This window comes from Fundulus heteroclitus, chromosome 13, assembly GCF_011125445.2.
Source record: "Fundulus heteroclitus isolate FHET01 chromosome 13, MU-UCD_Fhet_4.1, whole genome shotgun sequence".
Lineage (NCBI taxonomy): Eukaryota > Metazoa > Chordata > Actinopteri > Cyprinodontiformes > Fundulidae > Fundulus > Fundulus heteroclitus.
The window spans coordinates 28,794,307-28,810,672 of NC_046373.1; the positions used below are offsets into that span (position 1 = coordinate 28,794,307).

General features: G+C 38.8%; 1 protein-coding gene across 1 annotated transcript in view; it reads right to left on the reverse strand.

Annotated features, from left to right (window-relative positions):
* col22a1 (collagen, type XXII, alpha 1) overlaps positions 1 to 16,366 on the reverse strand; it is a 75,703-nt gene that overhangs the window by 58,764 nt on the left and 573 nt on the right. The window contains exons 2-4 of the mRNA XM_012873666.3: positions 9,675 to 9,823; positions 9,019 to 9,585; positions 1,927 to 2,007 (exon numbers count right to left, since the gene is read on the reverse strand). Coding sequence (XP_012729120.2) covers positions 1,927 to 2,007; positions 9,019 to 9,585; positions 9,675 to 9,765 — 739 coding nt within the window. The 5' untranslated portion in view covers positions 9,766 to 9,823. The remainder of the gene's footprint in view (positions 1 to 1,926; positions 2,008 to 9,018; positions 9,586 to 9,674; positions 9,824 to 16,366) is intronic.

Sequence of the window (16,366 nt, forward strand, 5' to 3'; positions counted from 1 at the left end):
TCTCTCTGCCCATTCCATGTCTATCATGTCTATCTACCTATTTTTAATAAAGAATAAGAATTATTCCTACTGTTGCTAAAATATATATAACGAGGACTCTTTGATACCATTTTCACATATATTACTGTCATGATTTAGGTTTTTGTTTGTTTTGTTTTGGACTTTTCTGAACTTTTCTTAACCTGCCTTCACCTCTAAGCCATCATCCAATCAGCTCAGTCTCCCTCCAGCCACCACTCTGCTCTAGATAAGCTACACCTGTTGCCACTAATTAGTCAACTCAGCTCACCTGTGCACCTTCCTTCATATACCTGCCTCAGCCAACTCATCCTGGCTAGAACGTCTCTTCTCATCTGATCTCCTGTGATTTGCTTTGACTCTATCAGTTCCTGTGTACTCAGCCAGCTGGACTCTTCTGTTCGCTTCTTTCAAGAAAGTTTCCTGTGTCAGCGTGCTGCAGTTCTGCCTGTTTCCTCATGCGTTCCAGCCACTTGCTCTGCCCGTTCTGGTGATTCCCCGTTCCACATCGCCTGCATCCTCCAGTCCCCTGCTTATCCCTCCCTGACTGCATTATCAGCCATTATTCATCTGTGAAGTCTGGTTCTGCTTGCCTGCCTCACCTACCACTATTCATCCCTCACAATAAACCTTTTAAAAAAACGTAACTCTGTGTCTGTCTGAGTATCGGGTTCACCAGCATTATTCATTACAGTCAGCATTAACCATTACATGTACAGGATAATATCCCTTTTTACCTGCATTCTATAAACTAACACAAGTCAAACAAGTTGATATTTGTTGTCTGGGTGATGCAAGAAAAAAAGCTGTGGAGCAGAGTCACTTTAACATGAATGACGGCTGGGGCTCCATGCTTTGTGTGACTACTATCTCCAAATAGTCCAATTCATATTTGTTGAACACGGTGGAAACTTAGTAGCCTTCTTTCAACCAGAGGGCTAGCAGTATGCTGCAACAGGTGGAGGAGGGGAAGTGTTGTGGTTCTGTGTGATTTATACAGCTGGATAAAATTCTGATGTTTTCTCTGGTATTCCATTATGCTGTTCCTACTGTACAGAATAGGAACAATATGATAGAAAAGAAGTTTAGCATTGTGAAACCATGACTAGGTGTGCCTTGATACAGGTAAATGGTCTGTACCTTTGCCAATGAGATATACTGTATGTATGTATATATATATATATATATATATATATATATATATATATATATATATATATATATATATATATATATATATATGAAATACTATTTGTTAATAGAACTGTGGCGTTAGGTTTGCAGCTAATTTCTTCTCCCCCTTCTTTTTGTAAGGCAGTCAGCTGTTGGCTATAGCTCCATATTGCCAAGGCCAGACATATCTCTCCTCACAGTTAGAAAAAATTGCAAACACTTCCTGTTACCATAAATTTAGCATGTTCCATTTTGATGATGTTACAGAAAAAAAAAACAGATTTGAAAAGACCCTTGGTAAATATTCATGATGAGCAAATGGATGGATGCCAGGATCCGCATAGACCATCAGCCAAAACACAGTCACTTTTTAGAAATGTAAATATGACCAGCAAAGTAGGTTGACACAAATCCACAGCGTTTTGTTTTGCAAATGCATTGAGTTTCTATGATTGCAGTATTGAACGAAACAGAAAATGAATGTGCCACAGAGGTAGCACCTTCCAAGTCATGAATAAAAGCAATTTACTCTCCAATCAGATAGCAAAAGGGGGAAATGGCAAAAGCTGACTGCATCCATGCCTCACAGAAGTGCATTTTTTTTTTCACAGTTTAAAAAAAGCCCAAAGTGGGAGTGTAGGAAATGTTTTGAAAAAAATTAAGAGTTGACTTTGAGGTTGACATATACTGCCAGCTGTCCATGTTGCCGTTGGGAAAGCAGCAGTTTGCACATACCTGGAACTTCTTCAAGACCATAACTGGTGCTGTTGGGCTTAAAGCGATCGGGCTGGACCTTCATCTTTGGACACAGGACATCTGGGAAAAAAAGACAAGGGTCAAGTGAGAGAGTGCCTTACAACAGCATTCATCATCCTGAAATTTAACTTTCTACTTTTGGTAATGTTAGAATTACAAACTTTAAGTTGTTTTAGAGTGAATTCGTGTGGCCAACTCAAAGTAAGGCAAAAATGTGAATTTTGTCACATTCACAGTTGATGGTTTTCACACATTTTTACAAATAATATTAAAATGTAAAACATATTTATATCCGGACAGCTTTACGTTGAAACTCCTAAATAAAATCCAGCACAACTGATTGCTTTCAGGTGTAGCCCAGTTAGTTTGTGAACAAAGAGCATTTGTGAAGAACAAAGGAGGAAGCAGACAGGTCAGGGGGAAGATTGTGAATTAGTTATGTTTTAGCCTATGGGGGATAATTTCCCTTTTGTATACAGTTACAGACTGGACATTGGCCTTAAATGTATCTTTCTCTTTGCCTGAATGAACAGTTTATACTGATATGAACTATTTAACTATCCTCCGGTTTGTCTTCTTTTTCATCTTTTTGTACCACCCTTATGACCTAAATTAGCCGGTAATAGTAACAACGTACATCCCCTGAACACACCATCCCTACAGTCAAACATGACGGTGAACGCATCATGTTGTGGGCATGCTTTTCTTCAGTAGTGATGGGAAACTGGTCACAGTTGGTGGGGAAAAGATTTTACAAAACTATGTATAATTTTCCTTAAAATAATACATTACAATAACACAAAAACGTGTGCTAGTGCTTGTGTTGGTCTACTCCTTAAAAACTCAACAGTATTTGGTGCTGGATTGTTTTAATAAGGAGCGATCTCAGGAAATGTCAGAGTGGCGTGGGAACTGAATGGCACAAGTGCAGACTGCCCGCCCCTTCTTACCACCTTTTCTGTCTGATGTGCAGGCGCAGACCTCGCTGAAAAGGGCAGCGGTGGGTGACACTTCCACCCTGGGAACAGAGCGTTTCATATTTCCACACACATGTATTTTAGTGATGGTGGTGACAGAGAAAGGGAACACCTACGGGTTGAGTTGCTTTTGGCAAGAGAGGTAGTTTTTATTTGTGTCAGGACACCAGCTTCAATGTCTTGACAGACAGAGTAATAGATGGAAATGGTTATTTGGAAATTTCACTTTCCCTGCGACCAATACATTGCAGTTTAGATCAGTGACCATGTAGTCCTGGACCACCAGCCCGCTTAAATGAATTAAACAGACGTTATCATCCTCATATTAGGCAAACAGTGTTTAATCACGTAGGCGGGAGAGGAATAAGGTGTAATTTGCTGTTGTAACCCACTAACTGAACGATGAGGAAACTACACTTTTTAAAAAAAATTTAAACATTTATAATATCTATTTGCACGACTAAATGGCTGGAAACGAAAAGGAGCCGACTGGATCCGTTGCCTGAGCTCAAAGCGAGCTCCAAGCACAGAGGTAGTTTGTGTCAGCCACGACACCTGCGTCCTTGTGAGCCGCTTAATGAAACACACATTCAGTCAGAACTTCATCACGACAGATAATAAAGTCAAGAATTACAGCATTGTTTTCAAATCAAGCTGCTAAGTGCATCAGCTCACTGATAACCTGGTAGCTACTGTGACAGTGGTCGGTAGCGGCAGCCAAGATGGCAGTAGGGTTTTTCGATTTCAGCTACGGAAGGCTGATGCTAACCAACCAATAGGGAACAGTTTTCCCCTTAAGACTGGCCCCTCCTAATTTGCATAATGAGGCAGAAATGCAATCAGAAATGAAAAAAAGGACAGGCATAAATATATAGGGTGGAAGAAATAAAGAAAGCAAGAATAAAACAGACAAGAATATTAAAAAATATACATAAATGAATACATTTAAAAACTAAGTAATTAAAAAACAAAGTAGACAATTATACTGAAAAATAAATAAATGAGGTGATTATTAAAAAGACAAATAAATAAATAAGCTAATTATAAGGGATATGTACATGTATGTCTCACTGTAAAATTCAATTACTGCTTACATTTATTTATTTGCTGTATTTTGTGCATTTATTTCATGCTTGTGTATTTATTGAGCATGTATATATTTCTGTACTTATTTCTATAGTTATTTTTGAATGTGTCAGTCAGTCCTCCTATATATATATATATATATATATATATATATATATATATATATATATATATATATATATATATATATATATATATATATATATATATATATATATATGTGTGTGTGTGTGTGTGTGTATAATTCTCAATTGATTACTTTATGACATAATCAAACTGGGTCATCTAATACAATTTAGAATCAAATATATGGTCAAATCATACATAACTGTTTAAAACTTTTTAGACTTTCATGAACTGCTGCTAAATTAAGGAAATCTCTGACATCGGATTCGTTAACCTACACATTAAGTAAGCTTCATATCAGTTTTCCAACAAAAGTGTCAGTACTGCTGAGAGATAAAAGAAGTTCAGTTCTGCAGCACAGGACTATGAAGTTAAAATGTTTTCTTTCATTTAAAATAAAGATAGATTATTCTGAGAGGTTTTTTTTGTTTGTTTCCCCATGTATAAATATCAATTTTGGTATATTTCATTTTTTTATTTGGCCTCTTTGGATTTCCATAGTTTTAAAGTTTTGCTTGTGTGGCATGCTTAATTTTATGTCCCAAATGCCATATGCTGAGCTAGCCTTCAGCACTTGAGGTTCTCGAGCAGTATCTTTTTTCACTTCCAACCCAGATCTTGTGTTCTCCAGTGAGGACTCATCTGGTCGTAATGTCAACCTACAGCAAGTTATAAAGCAGTGCAGCAATTAACGTTTACCAGCCTCCAAACGTTTCCTATCAGACCTGTTCTAACAGCTTTGTATCAGCTAGTGGAAGTTAACCACTAGCTGATACAAAGCTGGTCTCTCACACAAACCGCTAAGGTTGTTAGCGCCATTAGAGCAGAGGACACAGGTATGAGACAGGTACAGCTAGTAGGCTTTACCTGTGCTTTGAGACATATTGCTCAGGTGACAGACTCAATACAGTTTCTTTGGTTATGGAGTGGCTTCAAGGCCCAGAGCAGGGGATTACATTGATGCTACATTTTGTTTCCTCCCTCTGCTTCTAGCAAATGCAGCATTTCATATCACAGTCAGAAGTTGTGTCACCATTCCAAACAACTTTACTTTGAAATGGTGGGTTCTTCCAAAGAGAAAAAAATGGAACAATAGAAATGTTTTTATGTATCTTAAATATTAAGTTTGTGTTTTCCTTGACAAACAGGCCCATTTTAAAACAAAAATAAAGCGTTTTGACATTAATTTAATTATTCTCCGATATTACATTATTTGCTGTGGTTTTTTTTTAACTTTACATTCTCTCTGTTTTTTCTCATCATAGTACCTGCATCTGACCTGTTGGTTTGATGAGCTGTGACACAGTCCTGGAGGGGGACATGGGCTGAGCTACTGCTGCCAGCAAATTCATGCTCTTTTTTGAACCTGGCCATCCAGGATGTGGCATTTAAAAGGTTTATTAATGAAAACCCAGAAAGACAGTCCAAGCACTTTTGCAGGAGCAAGATGGCTTACTCACTGCAGATGCGATAAGTAGGATGGCAGAGGCTTGGTCTGAGTGTGTATAACAGGCGTGGGTGATGCACGGGTGGTCACAAAAGAGATAAACAGACAGAGAATACAAATTTGAAGCCAAAAGAGGAAAGGATGTCAGAAAAATTGATTATAAAAAAATCTGATAGCAGATGCAATCACATGTGAACAAATTACACACATTTATTGTACCTTCAACTTCTGCAGCATTAGCAAAATGCCAATGCATGACAACAATAATGTTCTAATGTTTTTGTCAGCATCATTACTAAGCCATTTTCTTCTTCTAACTTTGTTGCCGTTTTTAGACAAGAAATGAAATTACATATTTTTTACATATGCAAATTGACTTGCAAAAGCTATTGCTATAGTTTATATCTATACGCTTGTTGAGAGAAAAAGTTTTGAAATAGACCTGATGCTAATTCATCAAACGACATCATGTAACAAAGACATGAGCTGTGAATTAAATTAAGTACATCACACTAAAAAAGCAGGGTGGTACCAAGTAACTGTTAGAAATGGAAAACCTTAAGCGAACAGAGCAGTAGCATGTTGAGCTTTGAAAAGCCTTATATATTTATAATTTTTAGGGGTTGTTCTTGGAGACAACTTGTTCTTCGCCATCTAAAACTAAGAGGGTGCCCAATGTCTACACCTGAGGAGCTTATTTATCTGTCGGCATTTGATTTATTTATTTTAATTGAATTTTTTTGGTCATTTTATAATATTTGCTGTTGGATTAGATACTGCCACTTAACACCAATCGGAATATACAGTCTATTTGATTTTTTTTTACTTTTAGTGATAACAGAAGATCTATGAAAGAATGTGTTTATAATGCCAGCAGGAAGACCAAGAATAACCATTCTCTGAACCAGTGAAGTGCGTCATTGTGCTTTAAGGATGATGTTGTTGCGCTGCTCTGAATCTTAAAATGCTAAATAACGGAGCAACTCCCTGCAGTTGTGGCTCTGAAGGTATAATTTGCGGATGTGAGTGCGAGTTATATTGGAACCTGTCTTTGCTTCGGCATTATACAGTCCTACAGACAATATTTTCCTTTCTCTTTTTGCTGCCACGGGTTTTGATAAACTTCTAATTATTTGTCTCCTTTCATCATTTTGCCTTAAAACTCTCAACACACTCTAGGGTGTGGCTTTTTTTTCACTGAAGGTCGTGCATGCCAGCCTTCAAGCTTAAGGCCACACATGATCTAAAAAGTCAGTGCAGGATAGGCGATGTCCGTTTTAAAAAGCTCTGGATTAAAAGGTGAAAACATCTCGCGTGTATCTGAGTTGGTGCAGTGGACCCACATGAAACATTAGAGCTGTAATTTTCTGACTGAAAATAACAGCCCCTGACCAGCGAGCCACTCACACTGACCACGGATGTACTTCGAGGTTCACTTGCAGCGATTTCTGAGATTTTAGCAAGATGATTTTTTCCCCCCAGTATATTTAGCCTTTGGTTATTTCAAAACTTGGTATGCAGCATTCTTCAGAATATACAATCTATATTACTAGTTGCCGTTGGGGCGGATATGGACACAAAGCAAAGTCAGAGGTCACTGGCTTTCAAATGAGATAACCCTCCTTAAAACTCTAGGAGTGTGTAATTTGGCTAAGTGGTTTGTAAAGACAAATATATAGATTCTACAACTTTTTTTTATTATAGGCTTAAATTCTTCCTGTTTATTCGAGATTTTGAAATACAGTACTGTGTAGAACTCCCAAGTTGTTAATATCTTACCTCCGTAAGGGAACGTCTTAAACCACTCTGCTTGGATAAAGAGAAAGAGGTACGGGCTGTAGCAAAAAGCTAACAGAATTCAATCTGAACAGAATCTATCCAAAGCAGATTTGTACTATTTAAAGCAACACCAATCTCAAATATCCCATTGCTGCTCCAATAACCATATTTTGAAAAATCTTCAAAACACCTGAAACTTTGAATGAGATTGTGATTCATAGAGAAGGTAGTTATGTACAATGAACGAGGAAATGAGGTTCTGGCAAAAAGTTAGGAATCAATCAATACGCTGGAGCTCACACAGCTACTTCAAGAAGAATCTAGAGCAAAGCAGATTTCTACTACCTTTACCTGGTTTATGCAAATGCCACTTAGTTTACTTTTAAGCTGTTACTTTTTGTATGTTTAAACAGAAGAAGATGATTAATTACACAGGGAATGTGAGTAGGAGGTGATGTGCCACTAATTGTTTTCCTGTGTCAAATACATTATGGTATATAAAATAAAACATACAGTATCAAAAAAACAAACAATTAATCACATTTTTTTGCTTGCTAAGCACTGTTGCTTAGCAAGAAGGTTAAGTGGTCTCTACAAATGGCCTTTAGGTGTGGGTGTGATTGGTTGGTTGCCTGTGTCTCTATGTTGCCATGTGATGGACTGGGTGACCTGTCCAGGGTGTACCCCGCCTCTTGCCAAATGACTGCTGGAGATGGGCACCAGCAGACTAAAAATGCTAAGTGAACCCTATATGTTTGCATTTACACTCTTTTAATTTTTAATATTTGTTTTTACATATTTCGCTCAGGGTGGTCTTTGTTATTGACTGCGACCTACCATGGTATCAATTTGTATAACCATAGACTTTTATGCAGAAAATTTCTAACATTTCAATAGTATACAGTAAAAATAAAAACAGACAGACGGACAGACAGATATATTGATAATGGTAACTATTATCTCACCAAATGGGCTGAACTTTACCGCTATCCATGATAAGTGGGTTAGCTACTGAAATGAAAGTTATTTCTCAACAGAACCCTACAACTAAAAATTCAAGCTGTGCCTTTAGGTCTTTAAACAAACAAACAAAAAAAAGAATTCCACAAAAAAATGAACTTCCAGAGAGAAATTCCATACTTTACTATACAGCTCTGAGACAACATTAGGCTTTTGGAAATGTTTATTTTTAATCCCATTTAGGTAATTTACGGGTGTGTGCGAATAACTTTCTAAGCGTGTGTGCGTGTGTTAAAAGAATTTTGTCAGCAAAATAGAGGAAAAACCACCGAGGCCTTAAGACGAGAGGTTTCCAGTGCTAAATGCCTCTGCTCAAAGGCAGCAGTCAAAAAGGCAGCTACGCCACAGATATGTCTCGTTAGGAAACTATCATTTAAACTGCTTTTTGTCAAAATGTTGTCTTACAGGCTGCTTAGATCAAAAGAAGATAGCAGCGGGTGAAAGTACAACTCTGTAGTTGGGGTGGGGTTTTGTGGTTAGGGTCGCTCCCACTGCGGTTTAACTGTTAAAATAAGAGGCTCGTGAATAAATGCACGTTTAGAGTGAGGTTGGCTCTTCATTGTGGGGTTTCAAAAAGAGGCCATGCAACGGAGAAGTTTAGTAATGGGTTTGACAACAGACTGAAAAACGACTTACTCTCGCACAGCCTCCTCCTCAGCCTGCCCCGGATTTTATCAATGGCGTTGAAGTCGGTCACGTGAAAGACGTGGGCATTCTTTGGCTCAGCTGCGATTTCCTCCAGCTCTTCCTTCAGAGCCTCCCCGATGCCCACTGCGAACATCCGGATGCCAGCTTTGGCAGCTGCCTTGGAGGGTTCCAGAACGTAATCCTGACTCCGGCCGTCGGTTAGAAGGATGGCCACCTTCTGAATGCCTCGCGCAGGTGGCCTAGCTCCGCTCCGCTCCGTGAAGATGTTGTTTGTGGTGTAGCTGATAGCGTCCCCGGTCATGGTGTTCCCTCCCAGGTAGCGGATGTTACGGGCAGCTTGCTTCACATCTTCCAGGGTCCTGTATCGCCCCAAGGTAAACTCAGTGGTCGGTTTGTCACTGTAGCGAACCACTGCCACTCTTGTTCTTTCAGGGGCTACGTCAAAAGACTCTACCAAGTTAGCAACCCATTGCCTGATTTTCTCAAAATTCTCCTTTCCCACGCTGGATGAGGTATCCAGGATAAATGCCAAGTCATAGTGGACATTTTTACAACCTGCAACAGACGGACACATGAGGATCAGTGAAAAGGTCTAAACAATAGTTGTCTATCTGGGTTTGAAGCCTTCATTTTGACGGTTTTACCTGCCCTCTGCGTGTCCACTCCCTCGCCGAAAAGAGTCGAGGCCAGGACAACCAAAACCAGGGTGATCCTAAATCCCAGTCGGAATTCCATCTCGGCCTTGTCTTGGGTCTGTTTTGTTCAGCTTACTACCACCATCAAGCTCCCCAGTCTGCGGAAATGTCAGAGACATCAATGTATCTCTGAACGTTTTGTTGTCTGAAGAAATGTGCAGGTTTAAGTTGTTTCGAAATCAAAAGTTTTCTGATAAGCCTTTTTAAAATTTGATAACCAGAACTTGCAACCATTTTCCCTTCAGCAGGAAACCAAAGAAGTGCAGAGGGTGGAAAAAACTTTGCCTGTTTCTGCTTTTTGTCTCACGTGTTTTAGATCATGAACTTCACTGTGATGTTAGCCTCGATATACACGTAAAAAGAGCCTGTTGCAGCTCTTTCCACTAAAACTCAATCCAATTTAAAGTGGACTGTGAGGCAACCACTCCAAAACTTTAAAGTGTAACTCACCCCCAAATCAACCGTTTTGTTTTTTGCCATTAAACTGCTAACATGGTTGTCTTATAGTGCTGTCTGCATATCCTGGTCATTATTTTGACAAGTTAGTGCATATTTGTTGAAATCCTGCTTTTGTGTCTGAAACCGTCAGTGTGGCGCCCTCCTAGAGTTAAACAGGAGTCTTGCATTTAATTATTTTCTTTAAAATAGTGACTAGCAACAGACCTAGCTACTTTCTATGTGTTACTGCCGAATTTACGTAAAAGAACCAATTGTTCTGCGGTTATTGTCTTGAGGCAGCAATGAGTCCTGACGTAAGACCTTCCTAATTCCCTCAGCGCTGTCTCACAGGCAGAAAGCTTCTGCCTCGTCCTGAAACCTGCCTGCAGTCAGAGCAAAGAGAGCAGAGGAGATAAACCACACTTTGTTTCAACATCGCAAATGAATTTTGCATGTGCAAAGCAGACGGTGGTTACAAAGCAAGGAATAAATATGATAATGTATAATTGAACCAATCCTGTCCTCCAATGACTTGGAAGCACTGACTTTGAGCATTACTTGTGTCAGCAGCTCAAACTGATATAACTCTGGCCTGCTGTGCTCCACAAAGCCTCCATCAACCTCTAGTGATGAGGGGAGTGAAAAATCCTTCACCTCAAAAGACCAAACTGTGGCACAACTACCAACGCCACTCTACGCACTCTCAATGATTCAGATGTGATGGAATATACACCTTTCAGAAAAACACCCTTTTGGCTTGTCAGTCCACAGATTAGTTTCTTGAGGACCATCAAGATGTTTTTTAGCAAATCTCACCTTGCTAAAATTTGCGAACTTTTTGGACAGCCTTGGAACTCTACCATGGATGCCACATCTGCCCAGAGTCTTGTTTATTGTTGAATCATAAACAATGACTTTGACAGAGGAAAGTGAGAACTGCAGTGCATTAGATTTTCTTTGGTGGTCTTTTTTTTTTTCCTGCTTTCTGTGGTTCCCTGGCATCCTAAATGACTTTGTAACCCTTTCCACACTGCTAGATCACGGACTTTGTTCTTCATCTGGTCTCAAATTTCTTTAGATCAGGGCATTATGTGTTGCTTTTTGACATCTTTAAGTCTACTTTAACTTGTCAAGCAGGTTAAATTTTAGTGATAGGACTGAGATTTCCAAAATCTATGGACTATCACAGCTGAACCATTATTCAACAAGTAGTTGGTTTGTTTGGATAGGTTTGTTACCTTGATAAATGGAACCGCCATCTGAAAACTGTGTATTGCTTTTACTCATGACATTTATCTAACTTTAAAATCTGTTTGATGATTTGAAACATTTAAGAATGACAAAAGACAGAATAAATTTGTCAGGGAGCACATAATTGTTCAAAGCACTGCACCTTCCATGGAGTTGAAAGATTGCCATGAAGAGTTTCACAGACGGTACATCCACATCTTAACTTTAACTAGAGCCCTCGCAGAAAACCAATTTAAAATTGTATTAACACTTGGTAGATCTGAAGACACTTAAACTCTCAGCTTGATCTCGTGGCTAAGCTTTTCTACAGTCCTGTATATCTTTGGTATGAAGCTTGGCAGGAAATGTTCTTCGTTCTGTGAACATGATAATTGAAAGCTAAGACTGAAATAAACCTCTCTTTAGTGGCTCAAGTGAGCTCTTCGTCCAGAGAAAATTGGACTGACTGAAGATGGTTGAAACTTGAAGCTAAACTATGTCCTTTTTATCCACCCACAGGACAAAAAAAGAAGAATGCAGGGTAAGTGAGCTTTGCTGATGTTGCATGATCTGATTATTTTTAAAACCCAGACAGAGATATCTGGTGGACAGTCAGAGCCAAGCTAGTCTGGTCTTCAAAGTCTTTTTTGGTCATCAACTGTTTTCTTTATATGGCTGTTGTGCTTTAATGACACTAACAGACTCCGGGCATCCGAAACATCCCTATTCTTGACTGCACACTATAAATTGTAGTGCCTGCTGTTGCTGAAGGACTAACATGGGACTGACTCTAGCCTAAACATGGGCTCATCCTGACAGGAAGACTGTCTCATTGTAGGGGGTTGCCTGGGGGGAAGCTTAGGAAAGTTTGAGCTGTGGTCAAGTCGGAAAGCAGTAATCCCACATGAACTGGAAAGCTCTTTACCGTCTTTCACCTTGGTTCAGTAGAGTTAGATATATCCACTCAACTCATTGTTCATTCCTTTATTTTCCAGAGGACATAGGGTATAACCACATCTTTCTGCTTAATTCAGGAAAGAAAATGAAAAGCAATGTGTATTTTGTTCTTCATTAGTCCAGTAATGCTGGACATAAAGATGCTTTGTTTAACTACTGCATGAAGCTACCATGACATTATGGTTTCAAGGACACAAGTATGCTTCTGGAGTACAAACAGAAAACGCAGGCATGATGGAGAACGTCATGCTGTAAGGCAGTAATAACCACTACTCCCACATCCAGAGAAATCATCAAACAGAAAGCTGGTGAAGATTCTCAGTCAACAACCCTAACGACTCCTCGTTACAGAGGAGTGGACCAGTTTCGGTTCAATCTGCTGCATTAATGACTTTAACGATTGCCCATTACTAAGGGGTGAACCTGTTTCTGTTGAATTTGCATGTTATCTAAGCCATTACAAGGCCTTTGTTTGGCAGTAGTATAAAGCTTGGTACTCATCATTACTCCAGACTTTTTGAATTGAGAAAACTTCCTGGAGAGGAAGCGAAACGTCTTCAACTACGGAAACAAGTCCAGTTGCTTTGTTTTTAACTTTTTCTGGAATCATCAAACAGAAAGAGTTATTCCACAAGATTCTCCTCTGGTGTAGTAAAGAAAATCCTTTTGAGCTGATTTTTGGAATTTGTGTCACTTCAAGTGTTATAGAACAAGTGTGTGGTTAGCTAAATGCTAGTATTGGTTAAATGTTACTTTGTTAATGTTTCTATTGATTTCACCACTCAGATCACCATGTCTTATGCTGCTAGCAACATGGTAACATAAACTGTGTCAACCACACGGGGTGAGTTTTACAACAAACTCAATATTCAATGATATTCACAAAGAACAAAACAAAGTCTCTTTTAAATTTCTGACACTGTCAGGACATTAAATCTTATAAAATAAGATTCTTGAGTGTGCATTTTTTTATTTTAATATGAAACTAGTGGTGTACTGATAGCGGTGAACTACTTTTTACTGCAGTTACTGCTGCAGACCTTTAGGGTTTGTCCTCACCAGTTTTCGCTCATGTTGCCTCATATTAGCTGCAGAGCGCTTCTGAACATCAGTTTTCAAGTTTTTCCACCGACTCTTGATTTAATTGAAGTCTGGACTTTGGGCCGTATGCTATGCTTTAAACCAGTATGCTAGCTCTGGCTGTATGTTGAGTGTTGTTGTCCTGCCTCAGGCTCAGGTCTTTTTATAGTCTGTAACAAGTTTTTTTCTTCTTCCGTGTATTTAGCTCCATTGACTTTCCCATCAACTCCAACCTACATCTCTGTCCCATGCAGCGGTAACTTTGACAGAACTTTTCTGATTTTAGTCATAGTCGACTCTTTTTCCTAAAACCTTATGTTTTGTTTTGTTGTTTTAGTTACATTTTCTGGTCTCCTGTGATTATGATACTTTTTGTGTAGTTTTAACTGATTGAGTTCCTGCAAAATTAGTTGATGAAAATATGATGTCTTAGAGATGAATGAAAAGAATGTATCTATCTAGGATAGAAACTTAAAAAAGGCTATTGAAGAAAACTATGACAAAAACTTTATCATCGGCAAAGTTAGCCTTATCACATGCTGAAAATGCGTCCCTCACCATATTTCATAATGGATGTGGTCTGTTCAGGGTGACGTGTAGTGCTAACTTTCAGCCATACGAAGGGTTTTGCATGTAGCCCATAAAATTACATTTCTGTCTCATCTGACCAGAACGGCTTCCTCCACATTATTTGCTGTGTCCCGTGCATCAATTTATACAGACTATGAATGAAATTTCTTTAAGCTTTCTTTCCACTATCTCTTTTGTTTGCCATTCTTCTATAAAAGCCAGATTTCTGGCTTGCACAAAAAACAGCTGTATTTTCTTATATTCATATGGATATTAAATTATACATTGGTGATAGACAGACCCAATTAGATAACAAGGCAATTTGTTTCACATGATTCTATTGAGTGATCATAGAGAAAAAAGGACTCAAAATACCTTTTGGGTATTTCATTCATTTACTACTTTGCATTAGTAATACAGTCCAAAAAAAGCACGGGGCTCTCCTGTTATGATACGGAAAAACATCAAAAAGTCCAATGGATATTTACACTTTTGCAAAACAATAGATGATTTTTTTTTCTTTTTTTTTTTTTTACTATCGTGCTAACTCAGCAAGATTATCAAAAAATGTAATACCAGTCAAACCAATGAGTTTGACTGTTAGGTTTTAAAAGAGTACAGATTTATGTAGAATGGTGTATGAAACATTTTGGGCGTGTGAGGGTATAAACAGCAGCCTGCTGTCTATGGCTGTGCCTATGTTTGATGGTGGAATACTGAGTGCTTTATATACTTTTGGGAACGCAGCCTCCAGATACTAATTTTCTTATCTGATTCCACTTAGGGTTAAATCTGCTGCTTGCTTTCACTGCTGCTATTTATGAACAGGTTAGGTATGTGAACAGAACTGCTCCTAATACCCTCAATTAGAGTGCCTTTAAAAATCTGGACTCTAGACAGAGGTCAGTGTAGAAGGAAAGAAAATGCACTATTCTTGCTTTTCGCTGAGCGCTGCCCTCATTCTCTCCCGGGAAAAGAGATTTAAAAAATGTTTTAATGTTCGCTTTTTCACATTGTTAATCTCCTGTTTTTTCTTTTTTCTACAAAGATCACACATTATCTCTTAATGAATGTGGAAAATAAAAGTGCTGTCTGACCTGTTCCATTGTGAAAAAGCAAACATGAAAATGCCCTCTTTTCATTTTTCAGAAGTTGAATTCATATTTTAAACACCTATATTTTGGAGTAGCATTGGAGTTTAAGTACTTCTAGAATGAAATTTCAGATATTCAGCAAGAGCTGATCACAGGTTGTCCAGAGTCCTTCAAAATGTTGAATTAACCATTTAAATTATCACTAATAGCAACCTCGAGTCAAATGCTAACTTTATCGTCGTGATCCAGCCTTATTGGATGGGCTTTTCAGACAGCTTGCTGCATGGGCACTGCTGCGCTGTGAAACCCATGTTTTTTTTTGTTTTTTTTTTATGGATTCTGCCATGCAAGGGCAGTTTGTCGCTGTGTCGAGCAAAGTGCAAGTGAAAGTGACTAATACCAATGGTAACCGGTTCATCAGCCAGAAACACCAGAAAGCAAAATGGAGAAGTTAATATTGTGTGTGCCTGAATTCCTCAAACTATATGACACAAGTTTGAGATTGTTTTGTTGTGGAAGCGAAACTTCTTAATTCTTAGGGCTGCTCTCTGGACATGAGGGTTTCATGCATCCACGGCATCTTCTTCCTTAATGCTCTCCTAACTAGCAGGGCTAGTGCTAGCGCTTGCTTCTTAGCACAACACAGATGCATGTGTTGTGCTAAGACATGCATCTGTGCAACAAAGCTTTCCACAGATGTGCCACCTCAGCTACATGATAACCCGTTACTTAGTGGTTCTAATACAGTGACTAGCAGAACCCCATTTTTTCAGAAGGCAGCTGGTTGCAGTGGTTTGTGCAGTGGATCAAAAGGAGGTGAATATATGTGCACGCCACACTCTTCAGATTTTCATTGTTCTTATTTGTCATGCTTTCTAATGACATCCCAATAGAACACAATGATGTTTGGGGTTGTAATGTGACAACTTCTTTAAAACACTGTATAACGTTGTACACATTTGGTATGTCCTCCCTAAATATAGAGAATTAAAGTCAAATAAAAGCCCTCGGTCTTCCAGTGGAGTTATTTAGCGTTTTTTCGGGGGGAGGTAAAGTATCTGAGGTGACTGCTGCTTTATTTCAATCCGCATCTGAACCTTACACACTGCAGGTTTTTGTCATCAGGCCTGTTTCCAGTTCCTCCCTCAGAGGAGACCTGCAGCTTAGATGTCTATAACAGAAGCACCACGTTTATCATTCCCCAGATGTAAAAAAAAAAACAGGACATGCTGGAGTTTTTTTTTTTCATACACATACAGTCTGAGGAAAAAG